Source organism: Oncorhynchus tshawytscha, linkage group LG13, assembly GCF_018296145.1.
Source record: "Oncorhynchus tshawytscha isolate Ot180627B linkage group LG13, Otsh_v2.0, whole genome shotgun sequence".
Lineage (NCBI taxonomy): Eukaryota > Metazoa > Chordata > Actinopteri > Salmoniformes > Salmonidae > Oncorhynchus > Oncorhynchus tshawytscha.
In genome coordinates, this window is record NC_056441.1 from 37,285,542 (window position 1) to 37,303,917 (window position 18,376).

The 18,376-nt window shown below is 44.4% G+C and overlaps 1 protein-coding gene across 2 annotated transcripts in view; it reads right to left on the minus strand.

Moving 5' to 3' along the window:
- The window catches only part of LOC112264857 (splicing factor, proline- and glutamine-rich), a 28,240-nt gene extending 19,777 nt beyond the window's left edge, over positions 1 to 8,463 (minus strand). For both annotated transcript variants that reach the window (XM_042295699.1, XM_042295698.1), the window contains exons 1-4: positions 7,641 to 8,463; positions 1,152 to 1,340; positions 647 to 948; positions 442 to 537 (exon numbers count right to left, since the gene is read on the minus strand). In XM_042295699.1, the coding sequence (XP_042151633.1) occupies positions 442 to 537; positions 647 to 948; positions 1,152 to 1,340; positions 7,641 to 8,333 (1,280 nt within the window). In that variant the 5' untranslated portion in view covers positions 8,334 to 8,463. The remainder of the gene's footprint in view (positions 1 to 441; positions 538 to 646; positions 949 to 1,151; positions 1,341 to 7,640) is intronic.
- Positions 8,464 to 18,376: the final 9,913 nt, after the last annotated feature.

Here is an 18,376-nt window from a genome sequence, read left to right on the forward strand (position 1 = left end):
ATATAAATGAAAGTTAGCAGATTTTTGCTGGGATCTCAGGACTGATGGTGTTAGTGTCATTTTCATGCCCTGTGGAAAGCACCTAGCTATAATAGCTAAAGTTCCATAACTTTGGGGGCAGGGTGGCAGGTAGTCTAGTGGTTAAGAGCGTTGGGCCAGTGACCAAAAGGTTGCTAGATCGAATCCCCCGAGGTGACAAGGTAAATATCTGCCGTTCTGCTCCTGAACAAGGCAGTTCACACCCACTGTTCCATTGTAAATAAGAATTTGTTCTTAACGGACTTGCTAGTGAAATAAAAGGTTAAATACATTTTTTTAAATGTAAAAAATAAATACCTCAATATTAACATCAAAGGAATGCTGTGGGGGAGGTAATAAGAAAACACAAAAAGCCATATGCTATTGATTTAAGGCTATTTAGTTATATGAGGTGAGGGTTACTTATGATAGTTGTGGTTCTTCTGTGCCAGTTTCTCTGGCAGACCATCCTCATCATCGTATTGTTCAAGGGGCTCAACGACGATTGGACGAGGTGACCTAAGACATCAAAAGTACCAATTAATTACAGCATGTGAGCCTTTAGGAGAAAGATTCATTTGCATTTCATGTTCTACTGAATGGTACCAAATTCATGTAAATCACTTACGTGGTGAGCAAGAAGACTCCATCATTGCAACGATCCAGGGCCTTTCGTGCAGCAGGTTTAGAGGCAAATTCGACAATGCCCTTGCCAGTGGAGCGCCCGCGATCATCTACAATTACCACAGCCCTCTCCACCACTCCAAACTGGGAAAAGGCCTCCTCCAGTAGCTCATTGGAAACAAAAGGTGATAAATTCTTCACAGACAGTGCAGCCGAGTGAGTTGCAAAGCGCACCCGAAGCGGTCTGCCTTTCATGGGTACATCATCCAACTCAGCTTTAGCTATCTCAGCCAATGCACGGGATTCCTGGAATGGTAGAAATTACGCTTTTAATTTGATTGAGTTGTTAGTGGGTAGTTTTAAGATTAAATGGTTAAAAAGTAGTCAAAAGCGACAACCTTCAACCTAATTGTCCGGTTTACTCTAGACAAGGCATTAAAGATCAAAAATTACAACATTTATAACTACCAAAAGGACAATGTTTATGTTAACTAGTGTAGTGCACTTACAAGGCGTATGAAGCCAAAGCCTTTGTTTTTGTTGATGAAAATCTCACTGGGCTCGCCATACTTTGCAAACAGCTTCTTGAATGTGTCATCTGAGATATCGTTGGGAAGGTTTCCAATGAAAAGGCGGCATCGTTGAGTGTACGTCTTCTCGCCAGGTCTGCGCAACGAGGACAATGTCGCTCTCAACTCCTACAGACAGATTCAACGTTCAGTTCAGATTCCAATACTACAATGTTTAGCCTGACAAATGCCCTTGATATTCTGTTACTAGAACATAACTATGGTTAACATTAATTCGGTGATTATGTCGCTCCTGATGACTCGCTTTTCAAATGTCTAGAAATGTACACATTTCGTGCTCTTGTTGGAAGCAATCGCTCCCCTATTGCTGACTATCAATGATCTATAACTGGGCTAATAACCCGAGTAGTGCGTGTCAATACAATAGAATCCTACTACGACATTTTCTGCCTACAACCAAATCTATTGCATAGTTTGTTTTGGTCTGTTGCATTGAGAAAGTGTCTAATATTGTTTTGATTCGATCACAATTGCCACAGTAAAGGGAAACGTTGATAGTGTTAACAGGGAAAAACTCTAGAAAGTTGAGTTAAGTTGTAATAACTAATTAATATTAATAACTAAATACACTTTCACTGTAACAACCTCATCAGAAGGCGACTTAGATTCCTTTTTTGATAACTCTGTTAAGCCTAGAGCAGTGTTAAGAAAGTTAAGATTCTGATAGTGAACGAAAATAAACATGCAACAATTGAAACAAATTCACTTAGTTAATCAGTCAATTTAAATAAATAAATTAGGACAGTTCATAGAAGATGGAGTTATACTGTTTAAGGGCTTTTGACACTTTAGAGCACAACTTTATTTAGAACTCTACTTTTGGGTTCGGGGAGAATTTTTTTAAACCTCCCTGCGCACCGAACCCGTTAGCGAGATTAAATTTGACAACATACGGTGCACATAAATAGTTATTAACTTCTTGTAACTAGGGGGCAGTATTTTCATTTTTGGAAAAATTATGTTCCCAAAGTAAACGGGCTATTTGGTCAGGACAATATGCTAGAATATGCATATAAGTGACCACTTAGGATATAAAACACTAAAGTTTCCAAAACTGTAAAAATATTGTCTGTGAGTATAACAGAGCTGATATTGCAGGCGAAAGCCTGAGAAAAATGCAATCCGGAAGTGACTCATGTTTTGAAAGCTCTGCGTTCCGATGTGTCCCTATTGAGCTATCAACCAGATTCCTTTTTCTACGTATTCCCCAAGGTGTCTACAGCATTTTGACCTAGTTTCACGCATTTATGTTGAAGAATGAGCGTAAGCGACTATATTGCGTAAGTGGTCACCTGATGGCTCTCAGTGATTCTTGCGTAAAATACAGAGGTAGCCATTTTTCCTTTCGGTCCTACTGAAAAGCCAATTGTCCCGGTAGATATATTATCGAATAGATATTTGAAAAACACCTTGAGGATTGATTATAAACAACGTTTGCCATGTTTCTGACAATATTATGGAGCTAATTTTGAATATTTTTAGACGTTTTTGTGGCCGCAATTTCCGGTCGATTTCTCAGCCAAAGGTGAAGAACAAACGGCGCTATTTCGCCTAAAAAAATAATATTTTTGGAAAAAAGGAACATTTGCTATCTAACTGGGAGTCTCATGAGTGAAAACATCCGAAGCTCATCAAAGGTAAACGGTATCCAGTCATGGTTGGTTTCAATGCAATCAACTGGTTTGTTTGCAACACAACCAAACTCGATGGGTCATTCCACGGGACGTATTGACTGAAAAGAAACCGATTTGAAGACAAGTAATGACATCATTGTGCACCAATGATATGACCGCTGTTTCGTTGATTGACTATTTTAACCAATGACCACTGATCGTCTTGAAATCTAGCTGGGTAGATAGCCAATGAGCCGAGGTAAACGGCAATATGTAATGATTATGTGTTGGAAGACCAACCCATGTAGTAAACTCCTGCGTAAAGACGGTCATTCGCCATTGAAGATTCATACCGAAAGGAGCCAAGCTTGTTACGCACAGCACTATTTAGATAACGCACATCTTCAGCTGTTTATATATCGAACATCATGGCGAATCAGCTCAATCTAAGACTAGATATACGAGTGTAGACAAAATTATAGAGGAAATTGATCGTGAGAGAAACAGATCTGCTTTTGGAAGACGATTCAGTTAGCGACCATAGCTATGACGCCAAAATGGAAGCATATTTTTGAACGGAGAGGAGATTGTTTTGGACTGGTAAATTCTTCTCAGGCTAATGCCGTTGTTTGAAATTAATAATATAAAATATTGTGATTTTTAAAAACATTTTATTTGCAATATATAAAAATGTAATGAAATGTGTAAAGTACACATTGGCTATGCGTTGTAGGTGGGGGTGTTTGTATGTATGTGGGCCATAGCCTGTGTGTATGTATATGTATATATATAAATAAAAATGGAATGGAGTAGAATGTAACACCAAACCCACACATCGCAACACAGCGACCATGCTTCCTCCACGCAGTCTACATATTATGGATTAGAGGGAGCATGGTCGAGATGCATGTGTCTGCCACTCCACCCCACCCCCACATGAAATAGCCTATTTGAGGCAGGCCCAGAACAATGGCCAAAGTGAAATGGAACATCACTTTATGTTCCCTGTACTCTATATATCTGTTTATTATACCTGTTGATACAGGGCTGATATGTGAAACTATTCTAACTGAACATCTTCTTTCAGTTACACTGACTCCGAATGGGAGCTCCCAGTGCCAAGGTGTCCATCCCCCACTAAAGCTGGTTCATCTAGCCGGACACCTGTTGTCTCCAGCTCCACACCTCCCGGGCCATCTAGAGGTGTGAAGGCACTGACAAAGCGGAGGAGAGGAAGTGTGCCACCTGCTAACGAAGGGAGAGAAGGGCGTTGGCACACTGTCCTAGAAGATGATGTGGAGCCACCTCAACCAACATTTAGGCCAAAAAGGAAGCCAGGACCTCAGCTGAACTTGACTGCAATGTACAGCCCCCTTCAGCTTTCTCAGCTGTTTTTCACCCAATACATCGTCACTTCGTGACTTTTTCTGCTACCTTGCACTGGTTGTCTACATGGGGCTGGTGAAGCTGAAAAGCCTGAGGGACTACCGGAAAACATCATCTCTCTACCAACTGCCTTTCCCCATGACTTACGTCCTGCAAAACGTTTCTGGTTCCCTCACAGGCGCTTCACATCAGTGACCCAAAGGTTGATGAAGCGAATGACAAGAAGAGAGGCACAGCAACATTTGATAGACTGTGCAAAATAAAACCTTTCTACTACTACAGCACTGTTGAGGCCTGCAAAACCTACTTTCAGCCAGCCCAGAATGTGTCAATAGACGAGAGGATGGTACCTCAAAGGCCAGAAATGGCCTCAAACAATAAATGAGGAACAAACCATCCAAGTGGGGTTACAAGCTGTATGTGTTGGCTGATTCTGTGTGTACCTACATATGGAATTTTTTTGTCTATGAGGGGAAGAACAGTTATGCTACCGGTAAGGGACTTAGCTTTGACTCTGTAATGGAGTTATTGGATTTTCAACTGCCAGGGAAGGGCTACAAACTGTTTGTGGATAACATCTACACAAGCCCTACCCTGTTTGCAGACCGTAGGAAGCGGGAAGTGTGGGCTTGTGGCACCATTCGTACCAACAGGGTTGGCTTTCCGAAGACGAAGGTGAACGACATGCCTAAGCGGACTGAGCGGGGGACCATGCAATGGATCGGTGAAGATGGCCTGCTGTTTGTAAAGTGGATGGATACCAGAGAGGTGGTGATGTGGATTGTTGGGCACAAGTCCTTCAGTGTGGATCACGTCGTCAGACTTGTGAAGGACGGTGCCGGGGCATGGGCCACCAAAAATGACCCCATTCCAACTGCAGTAAAGGGAGGTGTGGACCTATCATATGTGCCGATAGGCTATTACAATGTTCTCCATAAGACAATGAAATGGTACAAGACTTTCTTCTATCATTTCATCGACATTGCTGTGGTGAATGCATTAATCCTACACAAGGAAATGGCTAAGAGCCGGGGAAAGCCCTTCCTCTCACAGAAAGCCTTCAAAGAGCTGCTCATCAAGGAGCTTGCTAGCTACAGCACCACATTCTGGCCCCTCTACCTAAGTCCCTTCTGCTCCTGCCACAAGTGTTCATCTGACCAAATGCATTTCTGCAGGCATGGATTTGCCAAAGGGCCAAAAGGTCGCAGCATGGAGACGCTGTGTTGTTTGCAAGATGAAGTCCCCCATCACCTGCTTGGTGACCCTGTGCTTTACAGCAGAAAGAGACTGCTATGGCACCTGGCATCAGCAGCACAATAGAGCTTTGGCAAAGTGGGTGGGGTGATATCCTTCCTGTTTGGCCCTGTCCGGGGGTCTCATCGGATCGGATGGGGCCACAGTGTCTCCTGGCCCATCCAGTCTCAGCCTCCAGAATTTATGCTGCAGTAGTGTATGTGTCGGGGGGCTAGGGTCAGTTTGTTATATCTGGAGTACTTATCCTGTCTTATCCGGTGTCCAGTGTGAATTTAAGTATGCTCTCTCTAATTCTCTCCTTTCTCTCTCAAGAGGACCTGAGCCCTAGGAACATGCGTCAGGACTACCTGGCATGATGACTTCTTGCTGTCCCCAGTCCACCAGTTGAAACTGCTGTTCCAGTTTCAACTGTTCTGCCTGCTGCTATGGAACCCTAAACCGTTCATATTTACTTACTCTTGGAGGTGCTGTCCTGTTGCACCCTCTACAACCACTGATTATTAGTGTCTGACCCTGCTGTTCATCTATGATCATTTGAAAATCTCGGCCATGTTCTGTTATAATCTCCACCCGGCACAGCCAGAAGAGGACTGGCCACCCCTCATAGCCTGGTTCCTCTAGGTTTCGTCCTAGGTTCTGGCCTCTAGGGAGTTTTTCCTAGCCACCATGCTTCTACACCTGCATTGCTTGCTGTTTGGGGTTTTAGGCTGGGTTTCTGTAGAGCACTTTGAGATATTAGCTGATGTACGAAGGGCTATATAAATACATTTGATTTGATAGAGGACAGAGGGTCTTCCAAATATTGAAAGTGTGTAAATAGTTACCCACGCTATTTTGTAGATGTATATATTTTTTTCTTCATTTTTTTTTTGGGGGGATTAGAATACCATTTTGGTATTTTGTATATAGTTCTTTCTTTCAAAATGTATACCTTCACCAATTTGGCCACTTGTGTGGTACACCTGGGTGACTTCATCTGCACAAGTACTGTTGCCCTCTTATGTTTTTCACTGAAATTGTCCCCACCTTCCTATCTGAATGTTTTTTTTATCTTGTTATTGTTATTTAAGTCAGCTGGAATTTTAACTGGAACCATTTACCCAAGTCAGTCCCCTTTCATCTTCTAAAATCAAAAAGGTCAATTCTGTTATATTTATATTTATTTTGAGGAATAAAACGCATTATATTCAGAAACCTCAATTAGTGAAAAGACTATGATCATGAAAGTTTATAGGCTATTGATTGAGTTGTTGAAGAGACACTCTTCACCCCAATTGTCCGGTTTACCCAAAAGATAAAGCACTCAATTTGATCAGTTTCCTCCACCTGCCCAGTTTACGATTTCTTGCACAAAAAGTTAAAAAACATTGATTGAGAATCTATCTAGCATTTATGCCACCATTCTAGGAATCTATAACTTGAAAGTCATCAATGGTCGTATATAAATACTCACAACATATCCATCTTCACCTTTGATGATATTAAATGGCATTATGCCCATCTTTGTAATGCACAACTAGCATATTAAAATAATTATTTTCCTGGCCAAATATACTAAAGAATGAAAATGGGCTTGGAAAATAACATGAGCATTTTTCCCGTATTGAACTGCAACAATTATATAAATCCCTCAAACTTGTTAAACTTTAATTATTATGAGGAATGTTTCTGAATGTCTGTTAATGTCTCATCGCCTTGTTTCTTATTCCTTTGTTTTTTTCCACCGGTTGCCTGTCTCACTGTGTAACAGCAATGGCCATGTATTGATGTGTAATTTTGTTACAAACAAATGATTCCCCGCTGCACCACAAATGTTACATTTGTGTCTCCACGGTGGCTTTCCTCGAAACTTTACGTAGTGTGTGGATGCATATCTATTAATCCGCTTTCAGTAACATTGTGGAAATGTACCCGATTCTCACAAAATGGCCGACGTGCCTCCCATGTAGCCAACTAGCCTAGCTAGTTACGTTAGCAGGCTAACTCCGCAGCGTGTGAATGGAACGCTTAACTAGCCCAATGTCATTGACCCACTTATTTCACATAATACATATGCATATCTAACGTTAGATATAATACCCTGTCTTTTAGCTAAGTAGCTAAAATACTAATTACGGAATGTTAGCTAGCATGGCTGGCTAACGTCGTTACTCACATTGGGGGGGTGGGCTTCCTCGGCCTCATTTGAAGTGTTCATCTGCGTTTGAGGTTCAGGTTTTTTGTTTGCGGGTGCAGATTTATTCCCATTCCCATTGGCGTTGCCGGGTCCTGGTCTTTGCTGGTTCCTATTCATCTGGTTTGGTGGGGGAGATGAGAGAGCGGGTTTTTTAATTTGGTTTGGTGGGGGAGATGAAAGTGCGGGTTTCGGAGGAACAGGCTTCGGAGGTGGGGACTGCATTTTTGGTTGAGCCGCAGGCGCTGTTGCTGCGGCCGCGGGAGGTGCGGCCATCGGAGTTGCTGCTGCTGCGGCCTTCGGAGTTGCTGCTGCTGCGGCCGTCGGAGTTGCTGCTGCTGCGGTGGCCGGAGCTACTGTGGCAGCGGCCTGCTGTTGCTGTATGGGGCCCTTCATGGTTAGCGCAGGGCCAGGAGTAGGTGGTGGCCGAATCGCTTGAGCGCCTGGCTGGGAAAGAGTTGGTGCGGGTGGCTTCTGAGGGGTTATCTGAGGTATCTGGTTGGGTGGTTTTACAAAGTTACCGGGATGAGGCCCTCTTTGAAAAGGGTGTTGGTTTTGTCTGAAATTATTCATGTTACCCATTCCACCTCGCATCGGGCCAGCACCTCCCCGGCGTTGAAATCCAACTCCACGATTATTTCCTCTAACGTTAAGGTTAAATCTGTCCCGAGACATTTCTGCGTTGTAGGATCACTGGATAAAATAAAAATATGTACTATAACGTTGAAGCAAGTAGCTAACTGACTGCTGTTGTTCCAAACAGCTCTCCTTCTTTCTAAAATGGCGATTCAACAACGTCGACGTATCTCCCGATTTAGACAGGAATAGCACCTGCGCATGCGTATCTCCGCCCAGAAGTATTTACATATGGGGAATCTCCTGATGTGTTTTTTTTGTAAACAAGCATTTCTTTGTGTTTTTTTGAAACTATTTTTTGATGTAAGTCATAGTCATTTCACATTAACGGTCCGTGTAACCCTTATCAGTCTAATAATCTCATACACTCATTCAAATTGAATATTGGGCTCCCGAGTAGTGCTGCAGTCTAAGGCACATTAAGGTTTAAAAAATGTGTCCCTGACCAAAAGGCACCTGAACAGCTTCTACCCCCAAGCCATGAGACTGCCTACCCACTTTATTATTTATTTCATTATCTTAATTGTTTTTGCACTGGCATCACACTCACTGGACTCCATTCCATTTCTTAAATTCCAGCCATTACAATGAGCCCATCCTCCTACAGTTTCCCCCACCAGCTGCCAGTGCCACATGTACATGCTGAATTACATCAATTACCTCGTACCCCTGCACATTTACACAGTACTGGTACTCCTTGTATATACAGTGCATTCGGAAAGTATTCAGACCCCTTCCCTTTTACTACAATTTGTTACTTTACAGCCTTATTCTAAAATGGATTTTAAAAAATTAAATCCTCATCAACCTACACACAATAACCCATAACGACAAAGTGAAAATAAGTTTAGAAATTTTAGCAAATGTATTAAAAAAAACAGAAATACAGTATTTGCATAAGTATTCAGACCCTTTTCTATGAGACTCGAATTTGAGCTCAGGTGCATCCTGTTTCCATTCATCATCCTTGAGATGTTTCTACAACTTGATTGGAGTCCACCTGTGGTAAATTCAATTGATTGAACATGATTTGGAAAGGCAGACTCCTGTCTATATAAAGTCCCAGAGTTGACAGTACATGTCAGAGCAAAAACCAAGCCAAAACAATTCTGCAGCATTGAAGGTCCCGAAGAATACAGTGGCATCCATCATTCTTAAATGGAATAAGCTGGCATTCATCATTATTAAATGGAAGAAGTTGGCTGCTGGCCATTAGGTCAATCTGAGCAATCGGGAGAGAAAAGCCTTGGTCAGGGAGGTGCCCGAAAACCCGATGGTCACTCTGACAGCGCTCCAGAGTATCTCTGTGGAGATGGGAGAACCTTCCAGAAGAAAAACCATCTCTGCAGCACTCCGCCAATCAGGCTTTTATAAAAGAGTGGCCAGACGAAAGCTACTCCTCAGTAAAAGGTACATGACAGCCAACTTGGAGTTCGACAAAAGGCACTTAAAGGACTCTCAGACCATGAGAAACAACCCTTTGGCCTGAATGCCAAGCGTCATGTCTGGAGGAAACCTGGCACCATCCCTACGGTGAAGCATGGTGGTGGCAGCATCATACTATGGGGATGTCTTTCAGCGGCAAGGACTGGTAAACTACTCAGGATTGAGGGAAAGATGAATGGAGCAAAGTACAGAGAGATCCTTGATGAAAACCTGCTCCAGAGTGCTCAAGACTTCAGCCTGGGGTCCAACAGGACAACGAGTGGCTTCGGGAAAAGTCCCTGAATGTCCTTGAGTGGCCCAGCCAGAGCCCGGACTTGAACCCAATCAAACATCTCTGGAGAGACCTGAAAAGAGCTGTGCAGCAATGCTTCCCATCCTTCCTGACAGAGCTTGAGAGGATCTGCAGAGAAGAATAGGAGAAACTCCCCAAATACAGGTCTGACAAGCGTATAGTGTCATACCCAAGAATAGTCAAGGCTGTAATCGCTGTCAAAGGTTCTTCAACATAGTACTGAGTAAAGGGTTTGAATACTTAGGTAAATGTGATATTTCAGTTTTAAAATGTTTATAAATTTGCAAACATTTATAAAAACCTGTTTTTGCTATGTCATTATGGGGTACTTTCTGTAGATTGGGGGGAAACTACTAGAATAAGGCTGTAACGTAACAAAATGTGGAAAAAGTAAAGGGGTCTGAATACTTTCCGAATGCACTGTATATGAAGATGGCGATAGTGTGCGAGATCAGGGGCGAAGAAGACTGGTGGCAAGTACAAACAGAGTGAGCAGTACAGCAGGTCAAATTCTGGAGGTGAAATGGAAGTGAATGAGTGGGCGTTAAGCAAAGTGGAAGGAAGGTGTGGTGAAGAGCTCGGAGCCCGAACCTTGCATCAATGGATATGATATAGAAAAATCTGGTCCAATAGGAGTGACATTTTTGGAGAAAGTGAATCCTTGCCTTTTGGCGGATCCATTTGTGGTTTCAGTGTGGGTGGGAAAGGAGTTGTGGACAGTTGAGTCAGTGAAGGTAACCCGTAGTGGATTTGTGATATTTGTGTGTGTTTATTTTGCCCAGCAGGAGCGGGCACTCCATGTCATGCAACTCGGGGCAAGATCGGTTTCTTACTTTGCTCTGAGGAACACGGCACCATTGAAGGAGTGATTTCTGGGGTAGCATTAAGTGCGAAGGTGGAGCAATTGAAGGTCAAGATTCCCAGTGTTTGTGACGCCTGTCGTTTAGTGTGTCGCAGGCCTGGTGGTGAGCATGGGGAAGTAGAGGAGTCACTATCTGTCATTTTGAAATTTGAATCATTGTCTTTACGTCAAAGTCATGTTTGGAAATATCAGTTATTCTGTTAGAGCTTTGTGCAGAACCCACTGCAGTCTTTCAGGTGTCACATGTATGGTCATGTTGCAGCAGTGTGTAGGAGGGAAATTCCAAGATGTGGGAAGTGTGCAGGAGGGCATGGGACAGAGGAATGTGTAGTTTACGTGGAAGAAGTTGTGTGTCAACTGTAGGGGTGCCCATGTTGCTGGGGATCGAAAGTGTTCGGTGTGAGAGAGGCAGGTTAAGGTGGCCAGGATCAGAGTAGTACAGAAGGTGTCATAAGGTGTCAGGCAGTGAAGGAAGTAGAGGAGGGTGGGTTAAGGGCACGGGACTCTGAGAGGATCCCTGCGAGTAGTAGATCTGTGCCAGCACAGAGGAATAGGTCAACGAATATGCTGGGATTCAGGAAGCAGGTGCAGAAGATGAGTTTAATAATGAATCGATGCAGATGAACAAAAACATGAGAAGCGTACAGAATCTGAGTGAAAACAATACTACCTAGTGGCTGCTGTCTACTGAGGGCTAAATAAAGGGGGAGTAATCAAGGAGAAAATGATAACCAGGTGTGCGTAATGATGGGGAGCAGATGTATGTAATGATAGGTGCCAGGGCCAGTGGTTAGTAGACCGGTGACGACGAACACCGGAAGGAGGGAGCAGGAGTAGGCGTGAAAGTACCCCGCTGGCCAGGAGGACGGCCCGAGGGTGAGGAGCAGGCCGGTATGGACGGCGGAGATGGAAATTCCGGGTTGATGTTGGGTTCCAGGATGTCCACCACTCGGACCAAAGAACGCTCCTCAGGACCGTTTCCCTCCCAGTCCACCAGGTACCGGAGCCGACCCCCACGACGTCAGGAGTCCAGGATGGACCTAACGGCATAGGCGGCAGTCCCATCGATGTCCAGGGGAGGCGGACGGGTGTCGCAGGGGACAGCATCAGCCAGGGAACCAGGAACTGTTGGCCTGAGGAGGGAAACATGAAAGGAGGGTGAGATCCGGCAGTTGTTGGGGAGTTTTAGACAATAGGTTACTTCATTGACCATCCGGAGGACCTTGAAGGGCCCCACAAACCGGGGGCTCTGCTTCTGTCAGGGTAGGCGGAGTGGGAGGTTCCTGGTGGAGAGCCAGACGCGATCACCAGGATGGCACACAGGAGCCTCACTGCGGTGGTGGTCCGCTTGTTCCTTCTGACGGCGCACTGGAGCCTCATGTGTACAGAGAGATCCTTGATCCTTGATGTGGGTGGAGTTCCACACCTCCTCTGAACCACTAGTCCACTGCAGGGGCCTTGGTCTGGCTCGGAGTCCACAGAACCAGGGCCGGCTGATATCCCAGGACGCACTGGAAGGGAGTCAGCCGGTTGGAGGAGTGACGAAGTGAGTTCTGGGTGTATTCCGCAGGAACTGGGCCCACTCCCCCTGCTGGTCCTGGCAGGGACTTCTTAGGAAACTCCCCAGCTCCTGGTTGGTCCTCTACACCTGCCCGTTGGACTGAGGCCGGTACCCAGATGTGAGGCTGCCCTAGTGCCGGAAGACCTGCTGGAATCGTTCTCCAGCAACCTGGAGAGTGGTAGGTAGACCAGAGAGAGGGATTAAATGTCAGGATTTTGAGAATCTGTCAACGACAACCATAACAGTGGTAAAACTATCAGTAGTTTCCCTGCTGGACCATGCCGGGAGATTTGGTTTGGGCACATACAGAGCAAGAGTTGACATAGTGGGCAACGTCCTGCGCCAAGGTAGGCCACCAGTGCTTATCGGAGAGCGATTGGATAGTGAGGGTGATACCTGGGTGTCCAGTGCGAGGAATGTCTGCCTAGGTAAACAGCCAATCTCTTACCCCGTAGGGACGTAGATGCGTTCTGGAGGGCAGGTAGCAGGAGCGGGTTCCCTCTCCAGAGCCTGGCGGATGTCCACACCTACGTCCCAAAACACAGGCTAACGATATGGGGGACAGATTGATGGGCGGAGGAGGCAAGGGCCTGGTCGATGAAATTCCCAGATTCTGCCTCAGGACAGCCAAAGGAGGGAGGCGAGTGGCGAGGTGGGGACCGCCGTTCCCGAATAAGGTTATCCAGACAGATGTCCATCGCGTTTAGTGCGTCGAAGGATGGGATGTCATCCCGACACTCCAACTCCGTTTGGACCTCTTTGCACAGTCCTCCCCAGAATAGAGTGTGGAGCGCCGGCTCATTCCATCCGCTGGAGGCTACCACAATCTGAAAGGTGAGGGCGTACTCCGCAGTGGTACGGGCACCCTGCTGGTGTTGGAGAAGTTGCTCGCCTCCCTGTCTGACCTCTGGAGGATAGTCAAAGACCACCCTGAACAGAACCATGAACCTCTTATAGGAACCAAGCTCCTCCTTTCCTCTCTCCATGACGGCCGTAGCCCACTCCAACGCCCGTCGGGTCAGCAGGGTAATAACCGTGGCAACCTTGGACCTCTCAATGGTGGGGGCTCCCGTCTGATAGGGTATGGAGGGAGCACTGGAGTAGAAAGCCACAGCATTTCGATGGAGTACCATCATACTTCTCCGGAAGGGACAGTCGGGCATCGCTGACCTGGGCAGACGGCTGGGTGGGCTGGAGGACTGGTTCACTGTGACAACCTGTGGTAGGAGACCCTCTGATAGAGGTATGGAGAGCCTCGCTGGTGGTATCGAGGCAGTGGAGGACGCTGAGGACCTCCTCCATGGCCATACCCAGTTGCGCCAGCTGGTCGTGGTGTTGGTGTTTGGGCGATAGGGCAATGTATAGGTTGGAGTAAAGACAGCTACTACTATACCAGCATGGAAATCTTGAGGCAACAGTTACAGAAAGAGAGAGAAGAGCTAGATGAGAATATGAATGACATACAAAACAAGCAAGACATATTAAAGAGGGAGAAGGATCAAATGGAAAAGATTAGGGTTGAGGTTCAGAGAGAAAAGGATACAGAAGGTTACTGGATTACTCAACTTAAAGAATAGAAGGGGAGGAAAATGGAAACCCTGGAGTGGTCTTCAGCAGAGACAGACACCCTTAGCTCAGGAGCAGACAATATAAGTAGGCGGTAGAGAGATGGACGGGGAGAAAGAAATATGACCTACGGCAGAGACAAAACAAGAAAGGGGAGACATGGAGGAAGTCAAACTGGTAAAGCAAGGAACAGAAAAAGATGTAAGCAAAAGCAATCGTGAAGACAAAAGGAGCTATACGAATGCTGTGACACAAACGCATTCAGAAGAGATTGAAAAAGCGCACAAAGGTCTGGAGCAGGTGAATTCTGCAACACAAACCTCACCAGAGAAGATGGAGAGAGAATCAAATGAGGAAGTAGGACAGTTGAAAAAGAAGATGAGGAGAATGAGCTTGCTCTACTGATGGCTGAAGTAGACAAACAGAGAAAGGAGATTGAAAACAACATGGTGGAAATAGATAGAGAGAAGAACAGATCAGAGCTGAGATACAGACAGCCCCAAAAACAACTGGTGGAGACTGAGATGCAGAGACAGATCAAAGATTCCACTCAACTTAAAGAGGAAACTGAGAACAACCTCAGACAGAAGACAACTACAATGCAAATTGAGCTGGATCTGACAACAGATGAAAAAACGCTTCCAAAGAGAGAATATTTTGAGAAAATCCGTGAAGAGGATTGAAGGGAGGAGATTGAGAAGATTAAGTGCAGGTTTCATGAAATGAAAGAACATCTAGAGGAAAGACAAGTGGTCATTCAGAGACATGAGTTGGTACAGAGAACAAGAAAACAAAGAGAGAAAGAAGTGTTAAAGAAGATGAAGACGGAGTTGGAGAGAGGCAGCCAAGCTCTGCAAAGAGAGTGGGAAGGAGGTAGGAGGAAACATCAAGAGAAGGACCAGGAGCTTGAGATGCTAAATGTGGAGATGTTCAGAGAGATTGAGAGACTATAGGGTAATATGGACAAAGAGACGGAAACACTCAAGTCAAGTGACAAAGGTATCCAAACCTCAGACATGGTATTAACCATAGAGGAAATGAGACTGTGGTTGATGGAGGAGCACACAGTGATGGAGGATGCTCAGATGAGCGTAGTAGGAGCAGAAGCTGCTCCACCTGGATTCAGCGGAGTGCTACGGTGGCATTGGCGCTTCTGCTGTTGCAGAAGAGGAGAAAAACATAGTATAGTCCCAACTCACAAGTCAGCAAAATTGTGTTTTATAGAAATGTAGAGAGTACATAAAATTGAACAACTCTGCTATCATTGATCGGGTGTCAATGTAAATAGTCTGTGCGGCCATTTCATTAATTGTTCAGCCGTCGTATGGCTTGAGGGTAGAAGCTGTTAAGGAGCCTTTTGGTCCTCAACTTGGGGCTCTGGGATTGCTTGCCGTGCAGTAGCAGAGAGAACAGTTTATGACTTGGGTGACTGGAGTCTTTGCCAATTTTTTGGGGCCTTCCTCTGACACCGCCTAATATATAGGCCCTGGATGGCAGGAAGCTTGACCCCAGTGATGTACTAGGCCGTACGCACTACCCTCTGTAACGCCTTATGGTCAGATGCCGAGTAGTTGCCATAGCAGGCGGTGATGCAACCGGTCAGGATGCTCTCGATGGTGCAGCTGTATAACGTTTTGAGGATCTGGGGACCTCCTGAGTGGGAAAAGGTGTTGTCGTGCCCTCTTCAGAACTATCTTGGTGTGTTTGGACCATGATAGTTCATTGGTGATGAGAACACCAAGGAACTTGAAACTCTCTACCTGCTCCGCTACAGCCCCGTCAATGTTAATGGGGGCCTGTTTGGCCCGCCATTTCCTGTAGTCCACGATCAGCTCCTTTGTCTTGCTACGTTGAGGGAGAGGTTGTTGTCCTGGCACCACACTGCCAGTTCTCTGACCTCCTCCCAAAAGCTGTCTCATTGTTGTTTGGGTATCAGGCCTACCACTGTTGTGTCATCGGCAAACTTAATGATGGTGTTGGAGTCGTGTTTGGCCACGCAGTCGTGGTTGAACAGGGAGTCCAGGAGGGAACTAAGTATGCAACCCTGAGGGGCCCCAGTGTTGAAGATCAGTGTGGCAGATGTGTTGTTGCCTACCCTTATCACCTGGGGGCGGCCTGTCAGGATGTCCAGGATCCAGTTGCAGAGGGAGGTGTTTAGTCCCAGGGTCCTTAGCTTAGTGATGAGATTTGTGGGCACTATTGTTTTGAACGTTGAGCTGTAGTCAATGAACAACATTCTCACATAGGTGTTTCTTTTGTCCTGTTGGGAGAGGGCAGTCGGTGTGCCATGACCAGCCTTTCAAACACTTCATGGCTCCTTATGTGATTAATCATTCAATTATTAATCTTTCAGTTTCATCGTGTATGATGTGTATTATATTATGCCCTAGTGATAAGAAATCATGTTGAGATGATGATATGCAACAACCTGATTTATATGGCTAAATTGCAGTGTTGTAAGAGTTGTTATGTATTCATTGCAGTGTTATGTATTTACTATTATGATGAGCTAAGTTTGCACTGAATAATAGATCTTGAGAGAGCAAAATGTACATTTAATTAGTTATTATATCTATAATTAAATATTTATTTATTATATATTTTTGGACTGGTTCCTTGATGAATTCTTATCAAGATTTGTCGTAATAAGATCATTCTATTAATTATTAACTTTTTTTTTATACATACTGAATTTGCTAAAAAATAAAGTGTTATTCTATATTTGTTTCGGTACAATTGTTGTTCTTTAATCCTGTATTTTGTAAGTGTACAAGCCTTGTAATTAATTTATAAGCGTGCGATTTGAACGTATCGAATTTGGTTATTTCTGCATCTCTTCCTCAAAACATTTCTTCGTCTATACAGGCCTCCCGAGTGGCGCAGTGGTCTAAGACACTGCATCTCATTGCAAGAGGCGAATCCAGGCTGCATCACATCCGGCTGTGATTGGGAGTCCCATAGGATGGCGTACAATTGGCCCAGCGTCGTCTGGGTTTGACTGGGGTAGGCCGTCATTGTAAATAATAATTTGTTCTTAACTGACTTGCCTGGTTAAATATATATATATATATATTTTTTAAATACATCCAAAATTACAACAAACATTTGTTATTATTTTCTGATATGGGATGACTTTTACAGTGCAGTAATCAATACTACCAACAGGTCCACTTGACTATATTGAACTATTTTGTGCTCTGTGATTCACTCAGTCAGTCTTAATTTAAAAGCATTGCCATTTCAAGGTTGGACCAATAATCAGAAATGACAGTAACCCAGACACGGAGGGTTAGATTGGCCTCAGCAGACCTAAACCATTGTTTTCAGAGGCAGTTGAAAGGGGACACTAATAAAGTAGTCATTTACAGGAAATTGCATTTGACCTGTTCCTTGTCCTGAATGGCAATGAAAGTTACTCAACGTTCGCTCAGGAAGTTGCCAGTGGGACATGCCCAGAACAGTGTTCTGTGAGAGTTGAGTTTGAAGCGTTGCGAAAGGTTCATGTCTTGTCAAAAGAATCAGTGCACTCTCTGCCGGTTTCCTGGACCAAGATTTACCCACTGGACTAAAAAGGATACTCTATGGAGAATATCCATACTTTTGCTTTTTAGCCCAGGAATAGGTTTAAATAGATTATTGTCTCAAGTTTTTTTTAATTACCCAAAGACCCATGGTGGAGATGCAGGATTAAAAACAATTCCCATTCATAATTTGACAAACTACCAAAGGTGCAAGTCCTATGTAAAAGCACAGCTGCAATGCACTTACAATTTTTGTCAAATCACTGTTTGCCTATAGTCTAATAATGACACCATTAATACATGTTTTCTGTTGTCATTCCCTCACATCATTAGCTTATCTGTGAATTTATAACAATGCCTTATAATTTTTTGATGTAATTATTATTTTTTTACTGACTTCTTTACCAGGCAAGTCAGTTAAGAACAAATTCTTTTTTTCAATGCAGGCCTAGGAACTGTGGGTTAACTGCCTATTCAGGGGTAGAACGACAGATTTGTACGTTGTCAGCTCGGGGGTTTGAACTTGCAATCTTCCGGTTACTAGTCCAACACTCTAACCACTAGGCTACCCTGCCCCCATATAAGAACCCCCATATCTGGAAAAAGACCTACAATTTGCATCAGTGACAAGAATGCATCTGTGGTTGGCTATCTCCTAACCTACACATGCTATTTTGACAGATTTGGTTTTTATTTTATTTATTTTGTATTATTATTTTTTTCACCTTTATTTAACCAGGTAGGCTAGTTGAGAACAAGTTCTCATTTGCAACTGCGACCTGGCCAAGATAAAGCATAGCAGTGTGAACAGACAACACAGAGTTACACATGCAG